General features: G+C 40.6%; 1 protein-coding gene across 1 annotated transcript in view; it reads left to right on the forward strand.

Annotated features, from left to right (window-relative positions):
• camk1db (calcium/calmodulin-dependent protein kinase 1Db) overlaps positions 1-13,862 on the forward strand; it is a 33,787-nt gene extending 19,925 nt beyond the window's left edge. The window contains exons 4-11 of the mRNA XM_050073166.1: positions 2,949-3,087; positions 3,474-3,600; positions 3,853-3,928; positions 7,845-7,957; positions 9,750-9,828; positions 10,560-10,647; positions 10,764-10,926; positions 12,898-13,862. Coding sequence (XP_049929123.1) covers positions 2,949-3,087; positions 3,474-3,600; positions 3,853-3,928; positions 7,845-7,957; positions 9,750-9,828; positions 10,560-10,647; positions 10,764-10,926; positions 12,898-13,049 — 937 coding nt within the window. The 3' untranslated portion in view covers positions 13,050-13,862. The remainder of the gene's footprint in view (positions 1-2,948; positions 3,088-3,473; positions 3,601-3,852; positions 3,929-7,844; positions 7,958-9,749; positions 9,829-10,559; positions 10,648-10,763; positions 10,927-12,897) is intronic.
• The last annotated feature ends 4,099 nt before the right edge of the window (positions 13,863-17,961 follow it).

Raw genomic sequence — 17,961 nt, forward strand, 5'->3', positions numbered from 1 at the left:
AATTTATTCATCTTTTCCTTTAGTGGTAGGCAACTGGAGTTTTATGTGTAGTTAGTGTCTACGGCAGGACGATGGTGAGCGCTTCAGTCCAGCACATCATAACAATACTCCCACTTTTTGTTTGTTTTTTCAAATGATGTGCTGCATGTCGGTTTTGTTTCTATGACAACAATATCTTGACATTAATGTTAGCTAGGTAGCTAATGGCGTACCTGAAGTGAACTGTGTCCTTGGAGGGTTTCATTTGTGTGTAAGAAACTTGCTTTGTAGCCATTCCCATGACCATTATCAGTAAACGTGAGGCCTCCCTTTTGCTCCTGCTCCTCTACATTTTAATTATATCACGTGACTGACTCTGTTCTGCTTTGTCAGACCTACAGAGGACACTCCAGGTGTCGGAGCTCTGACCGTTCAGCTGAAATAAGACTGACTCTGTTATAACTCTTAATATTCTGTTCTATCACTTTATTAAGTAACACAAAAGACAACTTGATCGTTTCACTCTTTACTTTGTTCACTTATGCTGCCACACACTTCAGTTCCTCAGACAAAGGGAATGACACTTTGGATGGTGGCGGGGATTCCCCCTGAGGGCTGGTGCCGAGGGGAAGTCAGTGAGGGCATGTTGGATGACTAATGAAACACAGTGTTTGTTTGTTCTGTGCTTGCACTTTTATGACACAAGAAATATATGAAGATAATGTTTTATTAAAATATAAAGTAATATAAAGTAACAGAGACAGGCTAGCTGTTTCCCTCTGTCTCTAGTCTTTGTGCTAAGCTGAGCTCCTCTGGTCTCTGCTTCATTTTCACTGTACGGACATGAAAGTGGAATAAATCTTCTTGCCTAATTCTTGGCAACAAAGGGAATAAGCACTTTTCCTTTAGGCTCTTCAAGCTCGAGCTTTTGTTGAGAGCTGTTGATTCCACTTAACGGTCATTTCGAGGCTGCAGTTCAAAATGTTTATGTAGCAAGTGTCTTGTTGCTAAATATATTTCTGTGTTTGTGAAAGCGCGTGTGTTAAAACCTCTGTAGCCGTTTTCCTGTGTGACATATGTCGTCATGGTTTCACAGACCTTTCCCCCCTCACCACATAATTTCGCAGTGTTTGTGACTAATGCACAGCAATTTCGGCAGCGATTATCTGCCCTCACTGTACCTCTGCACGGTGCGTACCGTGCCTTCAAGTCTCAATTATGAAAAATGGTGATTGCCAGTCTTCCTTGAAAACGGGAACATACTGTAATTAATGCTCAACTTAATATGAGTCACTTGTGTCTTTATGCCTTCTGCTGGTACATCAGCTGCAAACGCTTCAAAGTTACATAATGTGACAAATGGACAGGTTTCAAAAGTCAAGATGGCATGTGATGAATACCCGAAAACTCGACTTTAAAAAAAATAAAGTGTGTTAGCAGAACTGGTTGATCCAACAACACTGTAACATACAGCCGCCGTACTTTTCCTTTCATAGCCCTCTCCAGAAGCCGAAAAGTTCATGCCCCCCCACCCAATTTTTTTGATCAAATATCAATCAATAATTGGGGAGGCGACTAATAAAAAAGCACCCATGTTGATTTTTAGTGAAATAAAGGTCAGCATGATGGCATCAGAAACCTCTTTTTTGTTTATTTTCCCTATATTCCACTGTACATGTACCATTGACTACTTTTACATGCATACTAACATTCCTCTATCATATGACAATATTCAGAATTTGATAGGGGTCATGTAAAGAGTATATTCTGTGCTCTCTGGATAGTAGTATTGCACATGAGTTTGAGAAAAAAGATATTGCACTGCATAGACATGTGATCATGATGTTGAAAAATAATATTGTACAAGATATTAAAAAGTAGTATGATGTTGAGATATGTGGGATATGCTGATATAAGTTCTGCTTTACCATATTTTGACCAGATGAACGACACATTAGGGCAGTTTGAGTGTGCAAGGCTGCATGTAAACGGGAATAATAGTTGAATATTATATATATTTTCATTAGCTGTGTAAACAGCTTAGTAGGAATATTGTCTTTTTAAAATAGGGTCAAAAATTTGAATATTTTGTGCATGTAAACGTAGTCATCGTCATTGTTGTGTCACAATAATTACAACCTTTATTTATGTAAAATTTTGTAAAACAAAGGTACAAAGTGCTTCAGTCATAAATAAGAAAGAATACATGTCATAACGATAAATAACAAAAATTATTTGGACAATGCAAGTGTTCTGATCCATGAACAAGCATCAAATTCATTTTAAAAGGAAATGCAGGTGTTTGCAATTTGTTTTTGTTTTGTTTTTTAGGATAGATTTAAAGGAACTGAATCAACAAGGAGGCTTCTATTATTGTTGTTATTATTATTATTATTGTTATTTTTATTGTTGTTATTTTATTATTACATTAGTATCTGTGCCAAATTGCATGGCAACAGCTGTTGAGATATTTTACTATTACTACTACTGTAATAATAATGATAATAATAATGATAATAATTTAAATTATTGTTTAATCAGTAATATCATTATTTTAAATTATGTTTTATTATTATTATCATTATTTAATTAAATTATTTAATTATTAATTTTATTTATACACAACTTTTTACAAAGACCTAAAAACAAGAGAAATTGCCAGATAAAAAAATAAATAAAAGTATAATTGATATAATAATAATGACAAGTGAGGTGTGAATTACTGAAATACAATAAAAACAAATAAAAGCAAAACAGAGGAATAACTGACTTGAGAGAAAGCATGGCTACAAAATTCAGAAATGAAAGCAGAGCAGTATTTTTCTTTATCTTGTAGGTTAACCTGGTGGCTACACGTCAACTATACTTGTGAGCCAATCAACAATTTGTATTCAGATTGCTTTTACTTTAAATCACTGATTTGTGATCAGGTAAGTGTCCAGAAATAAACCAGTGTTGTGTGCTGACAGGGTGTCTGGAGGCGAGCTGTTCGATCGCATCGTGGAGAAAGGTTTCTACACAGAGATGGACGCCAGTCGGCTCATTCGGCAGGTTTTGGATGCAGTCAACTATCTGCACTCTATGGGCATCGTGCACAGAGACCTGAAGGTACGGCTGTGTCTGGTATTCAAAAATAGTTCCTCGCTAAATCCAGAGTGTTTGTTGTTGTTGTGCCACTGATCTCATCAAACTCACCGAGAGGGGAAATCCCTGCTATTTAACCTGTGTGTACGTGATATTACGTGAGCGCCTCATGAAGTTCACCCACAGAGGTTAAAGTTCGGGGATTTTCCTTCTCAGTAAAACTGATGAAGCCTCTTGGATGAGCCGTAAAACTCCCCCTAACTCTTGACTGACAAATCCAGGGGGATTTAGTTTCATATTTTGTCTGATATCTTCCCGCCTGGATGACTGAAATTAATCTACACAGACAGAATGTGAGGTCATACAAACACAGACACAGTTATTTAAAACTATTTTTGTCTTATTTCCAGCCGGAGAACCTGCTGTATTTCAGTCCCCACGATGAATCAAAGATAATGATCAGTGACTTTGGCTTGTCAAAGATGGAGGGAACAGGTGACGTGATGGCAACCGCCTGTGGGACTCCAGGATACGTGGGTGAGGACGCCCTCTGAGCTCTGGAAACTTCCTCCCAGATAATTAGATGCACTAGTTGGCGAAACATGATCTAATCTAATCTGCCAGGAGCCGCAGGTCAACCTTAGCCATCTGCTACCGGCAAACACACAAACATTTACGTTCTTCTCCAGCCTCTGTGTCATGATGAAAACTGTTTGAATTGTTTCATCTGATGAATATAGTTTTTCTGACCAATTTAAGAAGAAAATAATCATGATTGTATTTTTCCAGCTCCTGAGGTTTTAGCTCAGAAGCCCTACAGTAAAGCTGTGGACTGCTGGTCTATTGGGGTCATCGCTTATATCCTGTAAGTGCTCTCTCCTAAGTACAATATGATCATTAACTGAGGCTTCTGTTGTGTGTGTGTGTGTGTGTGTGTGTGTGTGTGTGTTATCTTTATCTTCTTGTGCTGTTATTTTCAATGTTCATTTAATCAGGAAGCCAGAAACCACCAGCGAAACCTCAGTGAGATTAGAAACCTCTTTATCAAGAGTCCTGACCAAGAAAGGGAGCAAAGTTAGAGACATAGACGAACGTCAAATGAGATTAGAATTGAAAACTAAACAAGAGTCTACAGCCTTACTAACTCTGAACTTAATCCTAAGGTTTAGCCTGCTCATAATGACATGTCGATGTTAAGCAGACACAGTATTTAGGATACCATGTTCACCATCTGACAGTTTCAATCAATTTCAGTTTTATTTATAAAGCCCAATATCACAAATCACAATTTGCCTCACAGGGCTTTACAGCATCCCTCTGTCCTTATGAGATTATGAGAAATTCATACTATACTACTAGTAGCCTACTACCACTACATACTTAGTTTATTTTTTAGTACTGTGTATAGTGTATGCACACTAGTATTAAATCTTTGGGAACACATTTTTTTATTTTATGTATCTATTCATGAGGTCAGCACACATTAATCAACATTACTGTAACTGTATTAATCAGCTAGCTAAGTTTTGGTTGCAGTCCTTCAGTGAGATGTTTTAAAAACCAGTGCAACTGGAAACAATAACATTTAGTACAATAATAGAGTGCCCCAGGGATAGGCTGATGCAAAAGTTAGCATTGCACTGGTTCCCACGCCAAAAAGCCTACGGGACTTTTGGATTTTTGACGAAAATAAGCCCTGTGGCAAACCAGAGGTAAAAAGCTAATGTTAGGCCATAAACAAACTACACTAGGGTCACATGATTTAATGTCACCACTATAAAAAAAACACTGTAAAAGCTGTGTTCGGCGTAGGTCGGCGTGATGACGTTTTGTAGTCTCATTTAGCAACTGCTTTTTTAAAGACACGTAGAAGCTTCAAAGTTCACAAATGGGGTATTTACAGATGTATTTTATGTCGTAGAAGAAAACATTAAAGTCTCTTAAGTTAACCACAGACCTTATTTCAGGCATCTAACCAAAGCCCCGTTCAAAAAAACCATTGACTTTGAGACAAGGGAACCGAGTGTTAAAATGCTAACTCATTTCCAGGTTCTAGGTCACTCCATACATCAACAATATCCACTATTCACTGAATTTAGCCATGAAAGCAAGCAACGTGAAGCAACAAAACACAGCCAAGAAATACTGATTACAGCCATTCTTTGGCTTTGGCGTATACAGAAATGTAAGACTAAAGCAATCATAATGAGGATATTGATAAAAATGTTAAAGGATGCAGTTACAAGTTGGTAATATGACAAACCATATAATAGCCATGCAGCACAGAGTTGTAAGACACAACTATAGAAGAGCATATGAGATTGTTAAGGTCACCCTTAACTTTTTTGTAATTGTGAAAGGTATAAGCTAAAGCACGTGACCTGTCCTCTAGCTACATGACCCACACACCCTAGCTAGCTATGAAGTATTTCATGAAAAGAAAAGTGGTCAAGGTTAGGGTAATGGGAAGGCTACATCTCTTCACTCATGCTAAGTTAGCAGTTAGCTAGCTATGAATCAGAATCAGACTTATTAATCTCCAAGGGAAACTTGTGAAGTATTAGGTTAAAAAAGAGGTGGTTAAGGTTAGGGTAACGGGAGTGATACATTTCGTTTCTTATGGTAATGCTAGGTTCGTGATTAGCTAACGTTAGCTGTGAAGTATTATGTTAACAAAGAAGTGGTTAAGATTAGGCTAATGGGAAGTCTACAACTCGTTACTGTGCTATTGCTAAGTTAGTAATTAGCTGGCTATGAAGTAATGTTATTACATTAAAAGAGAGGTGGTTAAGGTTAGGGCAGTGGGAAGTCTACATCTTGTTACTTATGCTAATGCTAAGTAAGCAATTGGCTAATGTTAGCTATGAACTATTAACTTAAAAGAGGTGGTTGAGGTTAGGATAAGGGTTATGGGAAGGGTGACGTCTCACTACATATAAAGTGAATCATGTCTTCATGTATTATGAATTATAGAGTAGATTATTTCTACATTTGGTCTCATTTATTCGCTACAATGACGCGTTGTAGCGGGGGTCCAGATAACTGTCACGTTGGTCATGTCGGCTAAATCACTTTGATCTGGATATGACCGCAGTTCACTGTTGCCAACTCCTCAGTAAGAAAAGTAGCTATTGGCTGTCCTAAAAGTCGCTAAATGACGTCATCGCCTAATTTGCATAATTGTCCATATGCATGTAATTGTAATGGCTGGTGTAGGAGAGAGGAAAAACGTCGTGGGAGAGACAAAAACTAAGTAAAAAAAACACCCTGAATATGTTTAGAACTACAAATGAACCTTCTTTCAGTGATTTATATTAGACAAAGACAATTTTACATTTACATCCCGCCCTGACTGTAAACCAGGTCGGGATCAGCCAGCGGCGGTTCCGCGCATGCGCGATTCACTAGCAGTCTGGACGTGGAGGGGTTAACATCTCCTGCTCTGACTGCAGCTGGGAGGGAGGACTGGGCCGTCTGTGAGTGCTTTGGGGCGAGAGAGGAGCCCACGGCAGCATCCGCTGCTCGTTGAGAAGTGTAAGAATGATACGTGCTCTCACAACAGAGTCTCCAGAAGTCTTCAATAACTTCAGAAAAAGTCGCTAGATTTGTCGCTAGTCACTTTTTTGAAAAAGAGTCGCTAGAGGGGTCTGAAAAGTCGCTAAATATAGCGACAAAGTCGCTAAGTTGGCAACACTGCCGCAGTTTTTTCTAAAAAAAAAAAAAAAAAAAAGCTGGTGGATTCTGAGACTGAGATTGCATTTTGGCCAATGCGTTTCCCCTTTCCACAAAGACTGTTTCCTACTGCTCAAACATGGTTGGTCATATGCAGATATCTGTTTATAGAGGTTATTACCAAAGTATCCTCAGGAGACCATGAATATTGGTGCCAAATTTCATGGTAACAGAGGATGAGATATTTCAATAAAAACAGAAATGTGAATGTAATAATGGTGCTAGATGAAAAGTCAAACGATCTGGGGACCAGGAATCTCTGTAAAACATGTCATGGGAATCATCCGATCATTAGTAAGATATTTTGAGTCTAGACTTAAGTGATGGACTGACCAACAGACTGTCAACGTCATCCCTAGAGTTACACCATATTGTGACTGAAATTGTAAAATACATAAATAAGAATCATGTAAAAGATCTCATCCTGAAAACAATACTGCACCTTAAAGACGATCTAAAATCCATCAAACCTGAAATAAATCCAGATTCTGAATAACACCATTAATGCAGAATGACTGTTTGTAGTCTGAGTGATTCCCACAGCCATTGTTCCTGTTTTTAAAGAGCCTGCAAAGCTTTCAGTGGAAAGTGTTACATGATGCTGCCAAATAAATTAAGTGGTGTTGCTCGTTAGCAAAGAGAAAATCCCTGGTCTCGTTATCCATTCAGTAGGTGTGAGGAATTTTAGGGTAATTAAGTGGAAGAGTTTCTGAAGCCCTCACAAATTAGGTTTCTGCCTGGTTGTTATTAGACTGTTTCATAATCAGGATCGCAATGTAAATATAGAGCATGAATTTATGTTGTCATTTTTTACTCCATAACATATGAAAATGTGTTTCCTGGTTTTCTCCCTCTGAGTATTCATGTAGCATCCGTAATCCCTCTGAAACGTCTTGTGTTGCATGCCATATAAAAAAATATAACTGCCAGTGAATGAGATTAGGCCGCAGCAAATCCTTTTTAGATTTGGGCTAAAGTTTCTAACATCAGCTGCATGACGGCACTCACACAGACTGCGGTTGTGTAATCGTTCATCTTCATCTTCCCAGGCTGTGCGGTTACCCTCCTTTCTATGACGAGAATGATTCGAAGCTCTTTGAGCAGATTCTCAAGGCAGACTATGAGTTTGATGCACCGTACTGGGACGACATATCAGACTCAGGTGAGTTATGATGAGTGTGTGTGTGTGTGTGTGTGTGTGTGTGTGTGTGTGTGTGTGTGTGTGTGTGTGTGTGTGCGTGCGCGCGCGCACTGTGTTTATTTAAAGGTTCCCATTGTTATCTCACCATTTTCAATAAAGGATCTTATGTGTGGAGCTCAGAAACTGGCAAAAATGAATGAAAAAATAGAATTAATACCTACTTAAAACTGAAGGTAGTTAAAAGTTTGCGACATTCAGAACGTTAACATAGCAGCAAACCACTATTTGCTATGTAAAGATCAAGTGAAGTAATGGCGTCCTGAGTAGGGAATAAAGTCACACCCCCTCTATGTGTGTGCTGCAATCCGAGCTTCTCTGTGGTTTGTGGTGGTAAGCCAGTCTGGCTGCATGTACATGTTAGTGCATGTATGTATCGCACTGGCGAGCTCATCACTGCCGCTTATATTGCTGATGTCAGGACGGCATTGTCACAGAAGCGTAGTGCCCGCCCTCTGGTTCTCCCCCGGTTGACACTGTTAGCTCTGGTGCACTGTTGCTGCTGCTTAGCTCTGTTTATTGAGTTAGCACTGTTAGCTGTTAGCTGCTGGCTCAGCCGCCTCCATGTTGAGAACTATGGCTGCACAACTCGTACACTCTAAATTTCAAACAGAGCCCCTTTAACTAGCTTGAATGGAGTCTATATTTTTCCTTTAACCTGTTGTTAGCCCTTCCTAAGTCCCACCCCTTTTTGCTCTGAACATGTCTGGAACACAGCAGAACTTCTGTAAACATTTTACTGTTCCTGTAATACGTAGGGTGTGTTTGTAAATCCAATCTGACACGCACTAAGTGTTCTATTTCTACATGAATTAACATACAGATAAGTTAATCACACATTCACTCTGCTTGGCACTCTGCTGCTCCGTCTCCCACAGAGCGCCCAGGGTAGCTCTGCTGCTCCGAGAGTGTGGTGCTCTGAATAACCAAACAGTACACTCCAACAGCGCTACGAATTTACGAACGGTCCAGTTTGTGCTAGAGTGCACCCTGGCATTTAGAGTGAGTATTTCCTTACACACCCTTAGATAAACTATGTGCTTGTTAAAAATGTAAACTGATCTGGGGAAACAGCACCTTCACTTTGCTTTGGCTTTGAGATGTGGGCGGACAAGGGTATGAGGAGAGTTGCATATTTGTACAACAATGATGGTCTTTTAAGTTTTGAAGACATAAAACAAAAGATTGGATTGATTCCAAGCACTTCTCAGTATTAGAAACTTTCAGAACAAAAACACAAGACTCACTCGGTATGCCAAATCTCAACACTTGAGAAAAGATGGCTAAGTCTTCCTAAGACAAGTGGCCAAATCTCCCAGGACTTAGACTCCGTCAATAGACTGGTAAAAATGAAGAAAATCTTTCCTTCATCTCAAATCAGTTGATGAAATTAATTAGACATATATAAATATATGTATTTGATTCCCGCCTTGGGACCTTTGTTGCATGTCTTTCTGTCTCCCTGTTTCACTGTCATCTTTCAAATAAAGGCAAAAATGCCAAAAAAAGGAAATTCTTTAGGTAAACGTCCACATGTTTTAAACCCTGCACAGCTGCTGTAACATTATCTGGTTCCTCCTTCAATACTAAACTAATGAAGCTGGTGTTTAGTATGAGTGCTGCCTCAGCTGCGTCTCTATTGTCCCTGTAATTACTACTAAATTACATAGTTCTTTCCAGGACCCTTCGCTGCTGCAGAGTATACAACATCCTCTCAACTGGACGTGTTGTTGACCTTTTTCATTCCCCTCCTCAGCCAAAGACTTCATCAGCTGCCTAATGGAGAAGGACCCGGAGAAGAGATTCGAATGTGACCAGGCTCTTCAGCACCCTTGGTGAGAAACTAACCGCCGCCACACTGCGCCTCAACCAGACAAACACAGGGAACCACACACATCTCGCTGCGATTAAACAGCAGTATGACGCAGATTGCCAGGCTTACGCATTTGTCATGGAGAGCATGTCCTCCCACTGTCATCTGTCGCCATGGCTCCGAGCCTCGAACCCACCTCTGCTTAGCATTGCCAGCCCTCAGAGAGAAATCTGCTGAATAAATGGCTGCCAATTAGTGGCTGGCGTCCTGAAGGATCCTTGAAGAATGTGGAAGCTTTAATGAACAATTAGGATGTCTTCCCAGGCCTGAGCTGCAGCTAACGAAAGCGAGCGGCGTGGGCTGCTGTCTCCGGCTGAGGTGGCCAATATGAATCGGCCTGTTAGCCATTAATGGGCCTTTTGGGTCCTGGGCAGGTGGTCCTCCAGATACAAATATGTGGTTTGTGGCAGCAGTAACAGGTGTCATAACAGAGAGAAATGGCTTTCATTGACAGGGTTTCATACACAGATATTATGATGAATGTGTTAGAAAGTGATGCAGTGTGTGAGCTCCTGCAACAACATCGCCCCATCAATCAAGATATCTAGCGGAATGAAATTTAATGAACCGAATGAATAGGAAATCAGCATGATGACGATTCCCAAAGGTATTACAGATATAAATATAAACCATTCAGGGTGAAGCTGTGTGTGAATTCTTATTTGCATCATCTAAAAGGACTTTAATTTTCAGGATTGCCGGAGACACAGCTCTCTGCAAGAACATACATGAATCAGTCAGTCGACAGATGCGGAAAAACTTTGCCAAAAGCAAATGGAGGGTGAGTACACAAGATAAATAAAGACAGAATATTCTCTTATCTTCTTCAACAGCTAACATACAGTGCTATGTGTGTCTTTGGTATCACATTCGTCTGTTTACATCCGCTCTTCACAGCAAGCCTTTAATGCCACGGCTGTGATCCGCCACATGAGGCGCTTGCAGCTGGGCACCAGCTTTGGCAGCAACATTCACAACAGCAACTCCATGTCCAACCCTCAGAGCCGTGCTCCGGCCAAGAGCCAGTCTGTGGACTGCGCCCCACTCTCCCTGAAGGACTGTGAGTGACACTTTAGACGTCTCTGTAGACGCTAACACATCCATCTTTTAGTGCCAAGCTCTGTTCACTCTGCTGCCCTCCTCATTGAGATGATTGGAAATCTCTTGAAACGTCATTTTCAGTTAACCAATTCAATGATTTGACATGAGCCATGTGGTCACAGCGTTTCAGGTGCCATTTAATTTAACATAAGATCTAGTAGAGTACCACACCTTTGCTAGTTACTTTAATTATGTAAATTATTTATCAAACAACAGAACAAAACAAAAAACATTTGCTTTTTTGGACTGTTGGTGGAGACGTCACCGCTAGATCTGAGAAAGTGTTAAAGCAATTAATAGAATTTATTATTTGCTGTCTTAATATGTTCATCATATTATTTATTGTGTTGAAGTATTTTGTATTCTTTATACTGTAATGGAGTCTGTCAGTGCATTCTGCTGTGAGTTACAACAAAATATGTTCAACAAAGTAATCTTATCTCCACAAGCCAGTCCTTTAATCACATTTCATGGTTTTCATCCATAGATAGAGTTTGCTCAGTTGTCGTGCAGATAGCTCAGCGATGTTTTCACTGTTTCCAAAGTCAAGAACTTCAAGAAGTAGTCTAGTGATAGTCTACATTTTTCATTGCCAAAAATCCCATGAAAAGACCAAAACCAACAATGAAGTGATCCAATCGTATTGTCTGTGCAGCCAAAACCTGATAAAGCTTACTCCTCTGTGTCATCGAGCTCGGCCGCTGTCGAAAAACTATTAAAAATACATAAATGAGTCACACTGCTACACCGGGTGACCTCATTACAATGGACATGTCCAGTGGAGTTTATTATGAGTCAATCAGCTCCAAATGTGTTTTCATTCATGGCTGAAAATAGCAGTATTTTACGTTTGCTAAGAACTACAGTGCTCAGTTGTTTCAGGGAACTAATTACGCCTTCAGTAAGAACCAGTGGGACAGAACCAGCTTGGCATTCAGTGACACAGACAGGCTCAGGGATTCATAAAGTATTCAGTTTACAAAAGTGCACACATCCACATGATGAACACTAGGTGCTGGACGAAACATCACGCAAAACACACTAGACTAAGCTTCAGTAAACCTAGAATGAGACATGGTATGCACCAGATTGAATGAGAAGAGATGATGGGAGAAGGGAAGGGAAGATGAAGGAATGTAGGGATGAGGTAGGGAGGATGATGGATGAGGGGAAGGGAAAGGGAGGGTGGGTGAAGAAATCTGTGATAGTATAAGTTGGCTTGGTAGGTAATTAGAGGTGAGGTTAAGGTGTGGCCCTGCTCCCGAACCTAAGTTAACAAATGAACTTCATCTGATGAAGAGCGTGAAGTTTGAAACGTCACCTCCGTAGTAAATCTTTAGAACATTTATGGGAGCTTAGTCCTGTCTCAAGAACTATGTTATTCCATCAATTCGTAAAGTATTGACAAGTGGCCTGAAGGGCTCATTTATGCTCAACATTAGATACGGATCATCTGTATTTGTGCATGTTCTACTGGGACTACAAACAAAAACCAGAGCGCTTAAAAAAACTTCAGATATCTGTTTATAGAGACCAGACCCAGACCCTGTTTCCTGACTCACCTCTGCACAGCTGGCCAATGAAAGCGAAAAGCGAGCGTGAATGTAGTGTCAGTGTCAAAAAGGTGTGGGGGAAAGGGCATCTCTGCGATGCCTAGTGACATTTCTGGGGAGGTGCACGTCAGGCTACGGCGCTGGGTATGGCATAGGTTTTATGTTGACGCAGAGCTTAGGTACGGCGTCAATTCAACGTAGAAGTATAAATCCCGCTTAAAGAATCACCTGGCTTCTTTAACGCATTAGTGGTTTTGGTCTTTTCACTGGATTTGTTGACAGAAAACAAGATTTCCAGATTTATCCTTTAAGTTGTATCTTTCCTTCTTTTTAAACAACTCAGTAAATGAAATGCAACTCTACATTTTCTCCCACAGGTCCTCCAATAGCACCTTTGCCCTCCACTGTTCAAGTGTACAGTCAGGACTCTGATGCCTCCTCTCCTGTACGAGAAGAACCGTCTGTGGTGGCCGAGCCATCGCGGCCACGACCCTCCACTGTTACGGTCATCCACACTGGGACTAAATGACGCCAGGTTCCGCGGGAGGTGAGCTGGGAGACCACTGAGCTTTGAGAGACGGGATTCAATAATCCCGGGCCTCAATGTCGTCGCCCAGTTTGCCCATCCCGCATCCTCCCATCTGTTTCTGCTAACCACGGGAGGAATTTGAGGAGCGTTGGCTCAGCTCCATTTACCATGGCTCAGCTAGGCACCCCGGCTGCTTCCCCCTGCCACTGTCACACCAGACCTGGAAGTACAGAGGGGGGAAGATGCTCACCAGACGTTGTTATTGTGGAAGCCATGTTCAGGCTGGATCATGTTTGTGCGGCAGATAAACAAGCAGCTGGGAAGTGCCACACTGAAGGGAACTCTTTATTGAAGCTGCTATCAGACTGTGAGCGTGTTGAGAGACGGACGCTCCACTGTATGCCTTGTGTAAATATCCTGCGTGGAACTGTTGAGTGGAGTCGTGTTATGCAAGTGAAATATAAGCTTCAAGCTGTGGTGAAATAATCGTGACATCATCTGCACTCTGAACTTCTTGTCGTTTCTTTGACAGCTCTTGTTAATTTGCTGTGGTATTTGCTACAATGGCTCCCAACAGTGTGATGGTATGTGTTATCTCTTTGCTTTAAAGTGTGCGGACGGGAAGTATGAGCAGGACGATTGGCTTCAAACACGGCAGTGATCGCTGAGAGGGCTGGTGCTTTGCACTTAATGTATTGGATTATTTATTTTCTTACAATCTATAATGACTTTTGTAAGAAATGTGTAAATGTGTTATTAGACTGGACTGAGAAGCTTTTTGTTTGGATGATAAAGACGCAGTATCTAAATAGATGTTACTTTGTAAGTGCTGTTTTGTTTGATGAGTTGATTTTTTGACGTGACTGTGAAGTCCTCTTTGACCACAGGAGGGCAACCACGTGTTGTTGCTGTGTGACCAGTTCTCAGGGATGTGCTCCAACATGAAGCCAACGAAACCCCTCTCACTGCTGACAAGGACTGTGGCGGGGAAATAGCTGATAAGTAAAACCTCCAAATAGTGTATATTACTCTTTGCCACTGGGACACTTTGACGGATGCTTTCTTTCTTTAAATCCATCATTACTGACAGTATGAGTGATAAATCACACCGAATGGATTGTTTTTCCCTTTAAAGGTCCAGTCTGTAGGATTTAGGGGGATGTGTTGGCAGGAAATGGAATATAATATAATAAATGTTTTCTTTAGTGTATAATCACCTGAAAATAAGAATCGTAGTGTTTTCATCACCTCAGAATGAGCTGTTTATATCAACATAAGCAGTGACTCCTCGTCAATGGAGATTGCCATGTTACTACAGTAGCTCATAACGGACAAATTAAACACTGGCTCTAGATCGGGCCATTCCAAAACCTCATACCAAGTCATCAAATACCACCGCTTTGTCAGTGGAGCTACATGCTAATATACGTGCTAGGTACCCTTTTACGTCAGTTTTAGACGTTCAGGGATAGCATTTCAATTTATGCTTCTTCAGGCCTGTGTCCACATGGTGGGTTTTTTTTTTGGAGGGGGGGGGGGGTTTGTAGAAAAGCGCAGGCAGGACACTGGGGAGTGCTTCGTCCCAGCGCTTCATAAAAATTAATGACGTGCTGCGTGTGGTTTTTGTTTCTATGACAAGAATATCTTGACACTAACATTAGCCAGGTAGCTAACATAATGCTACATTAACAGAGGGTTGAATACACTGTCAACAAGCTTGCAAAGCAAACAGTGATAAAAGCACAACGCTCACCGGCAACATCTGGTGTCCACTGACTGTTCTGCCCCCCAAAAATGAGCTTTTCAGACTTTGTTGTGACAGTAGACAGTAGCCTAGCTAAAGAAGCAGCAGTGACGTCACTGGCGCCTTACCAAAAAGTGCAGAGATTTTCAACTTAAAGCATTTTGAGCGGCAGCACAAAAAAGGCGGAGCACTCTGAAAAAAGACACTGGGCGTGGCGCTTTTTCCCGAGGCGCCCACATTAGGACACATATGCTCACTCCTCATTGAGAAGAGTTAAAAAAAGATGCTATGTGGACACAGGCACTGAAGTGCATTATGTCCTGTTACATTTCTAAATAAACTTCAATTACTTACAGGAAATGTACAGTTTCTGCTCATAACTTGCATCCGTAACAACATACGCAAAAAAAAAAAAAAAAAACTCTTTAGGTTTACTTCCTTTAGGTTTAGGTAACAAAAGCATGTGATTAGGTTTAGAAAAACATAATGGTGTAGGTTTAGCAAGTACAGTTGTTACTAACGTAATGTCACATTATATACGTCACTAGCCTAGCATGCTACACATACTAGCACACTACTTTGTTAACATAATAACTCGATTGACTTTTGGTTTCACACTGGAGATAAACAGCAGGCTCCAGGGTGAAAGTCCAGAGTTTGTTTGACACATCCACCTCCACTCCCGTCTGCCCTATGTGGACTTTATCGCTATTTATATACCATGGTAGTTGCCAGCAGCATCACCTACTGCCACCGCCTGGTGCATATTACACTGCTGCGAAGGGTGCCTCTGTGCTTTAGTGTCTGATGCAGAGGTCCACTGACAAAGCGGTGGTATTTGATTGGTTTGGTTGTTGCCTGTTGCATGAGAAACAGCCGCCATTTGGCTCGTATCATACTACTGTGAAGGGTGCCTCTATGTGTTTGTGTCAAAGACCAAGATACGCTGACAAATGATGGTATTTGACGAGTGAGCAGAGAGAACGTGCTGACTATTCGGGTTTTCACGTCATTGGCAGCCCCTCTGCGACAAGCAGCATAAAAAAAACACTGATTTTTTTTTTTTATTTACAGGAAACTGCTTTATACAGGGTTAAATTACTGGGTCAGTTTGTTTTGGAAAGGATGAGACCTGAGGATAATTTGGCTTCTGGCAAAAACCTCCTAAAGGTCTGGATCTTACGTTATCAGGGAAAAAAGGTGAGCACACATTAACATGTTCTTGGCTAGGGGCCCGACTCCCACATGCTGAACAGTGCCAGAGAAGCTGATTTGTAACGTGAAACTGTTTTATTAATTGTTTTTTACCGGTTTATATCACCTGGTTCATTTGTTTTGGAGGGAGAGACCTCTGTGGTAAAAACCTCCTGAACAGTGAACACTGAAGGAATTCTAACCAGGAGAGGTTTAAGCTGGTTGCAATCTGCAATCCTCACTGCTAGATGCCACAAAATCCCCCTAAATCTTCCACACTGTTCCTTTAAAGATAGTGTTCACATTCACAAAAATGTAAAATGACAAATAAATGAAAACGTATCTCAATAACGACTGCAGAATCAGTCAGATCAGTAGTGTACAGTCCAGTAATCGTAATATCGTGCTCTGCTTCTGTGGCTGGTCTGAGAGCAGCTCACTCACTCTGTGTTTAACCACTGTGCTTTCATACCAGCCTGTTGAATTTAGCAGAAACACTCTTTCTCCTCCCCTCTCCAGAGACTTTCACACAGAGATGAGAAGGGATCTGTCTTTGTATTTTCTCTGTGGTACCTCTATTTCATTTTAACATGAATGGGCGAAAAGAGAACACTCTACCAGAACATGTCCACTATCGAGGACTCTGCCTTCTTGAATCATCTAAAAATGTTGTGGTGAATACTGAAGTCTACTCACTGTAAATACAAATCTCAACAACACAGCTAGCTTGGGTCTTGAGTGTTTATTTTGGTCTTCCCTATATATTTCCCCCCCAAAAAAAATCTGTCAGCAGAAAGCAAAAATATGAAGCATTTACAGCCCCACAGTTTGCATGTATTACATATTGTTGCAGAAATGTGCTTTGGAGTTGTAGAGATTTATGTATTAAAATCAGAGTCTTGTTTGCATGAGTTGTTGCTTCTTTGACAGGAAATAAGGTTAGTAACAGTTTGTACATATGTCTTTAAGTAAAAATACAGATATTTAAATGATTATGTTAGAATATTAAACACATGACATCACAAGTGAGTAAATGTATAGTAAGAACAGTATATGTATTTGAGTAAATACAGATTATTCACATGTATTCTTTCTCTGGTAATATAGCATGAAACATTGCACATCTATTTAACCCAGGCCCTCCTTTACAGCTAAAAACAGCTCAGTACTTTATTATTTTGTCTAATTTTATTTATTTTAATTTTATTTCAAACTGATGACATGTTTAAGACATCTGCAACAGACTTGGGTTTGGGGTTTCAGAGACCCAGGCTGTTAAATACAATGGATTTTCATCTGCTCTGTTTCTATGACTGGTGTTGACAGAGCTTTTTATGCAACACTGCGTCTCCATAATCCCGATTAAGTCTATTTGGGCGTCTGTTATTGAAGTTTTCTAATAATTTCTGATAAGAAGTCTAAAGCAGGATTTATACTTCTGCGTTGAATGGACGCCGTACCTACGGCGTAGGCTCTGCGTCGATAAAGGGCCTATGACTGCCTGATGTGCACCTCCCCAGAAATGTAACTACACATCATGGCGATGAAGATCTCCTATTTTTGTAAGCTGAAACCATTTCCCTCAGTGGAAACGAAGCTTTTATTTACTTTAATTCCACAAATAAATAACAATAAATTGTGAAGACAATAAAGCCTCCCCACAATAGCATTTTTATCCTTGTGATTTATCCTGGCTTCATATGAGTGGAGGATATCTCCGCTAGTTGCTAGGCTAATTCATACTTTGTAAAATGCCATAGGCTTATGCTAATAACGTTAGCATGTTGTATTTGTTTGGAAGACGCTTTTAGTATAAGGCAGTTTGTCGATGAACCTTGTGAGTTGTAATGGAGCCGAATTTTGTAACATTACCTTTATTAAATGTTGCTGTTGTTCCTGGCTCCATACAAGTAGAGGAAAAGTCTGCTAGCTGCTAGGCTAATTTATACAATGTAAAATGCCATAGGCTCGTGC

Source organism: Epinephelus moara, chromosome 20 (assembly GCF_006386435.1).
Source record: "Epinephelus moara isolate mb chromosome 20, YSFRI_EMoa_1.0, whole genome shotgun sequence".
NCBI classification, from domain to species: domain Eukaryota; kingdom Metazoa; phylum Chordata; class Actinopteri; order Perciformes; family Serranidae; genus Epinephelus; species Epinephelus moara.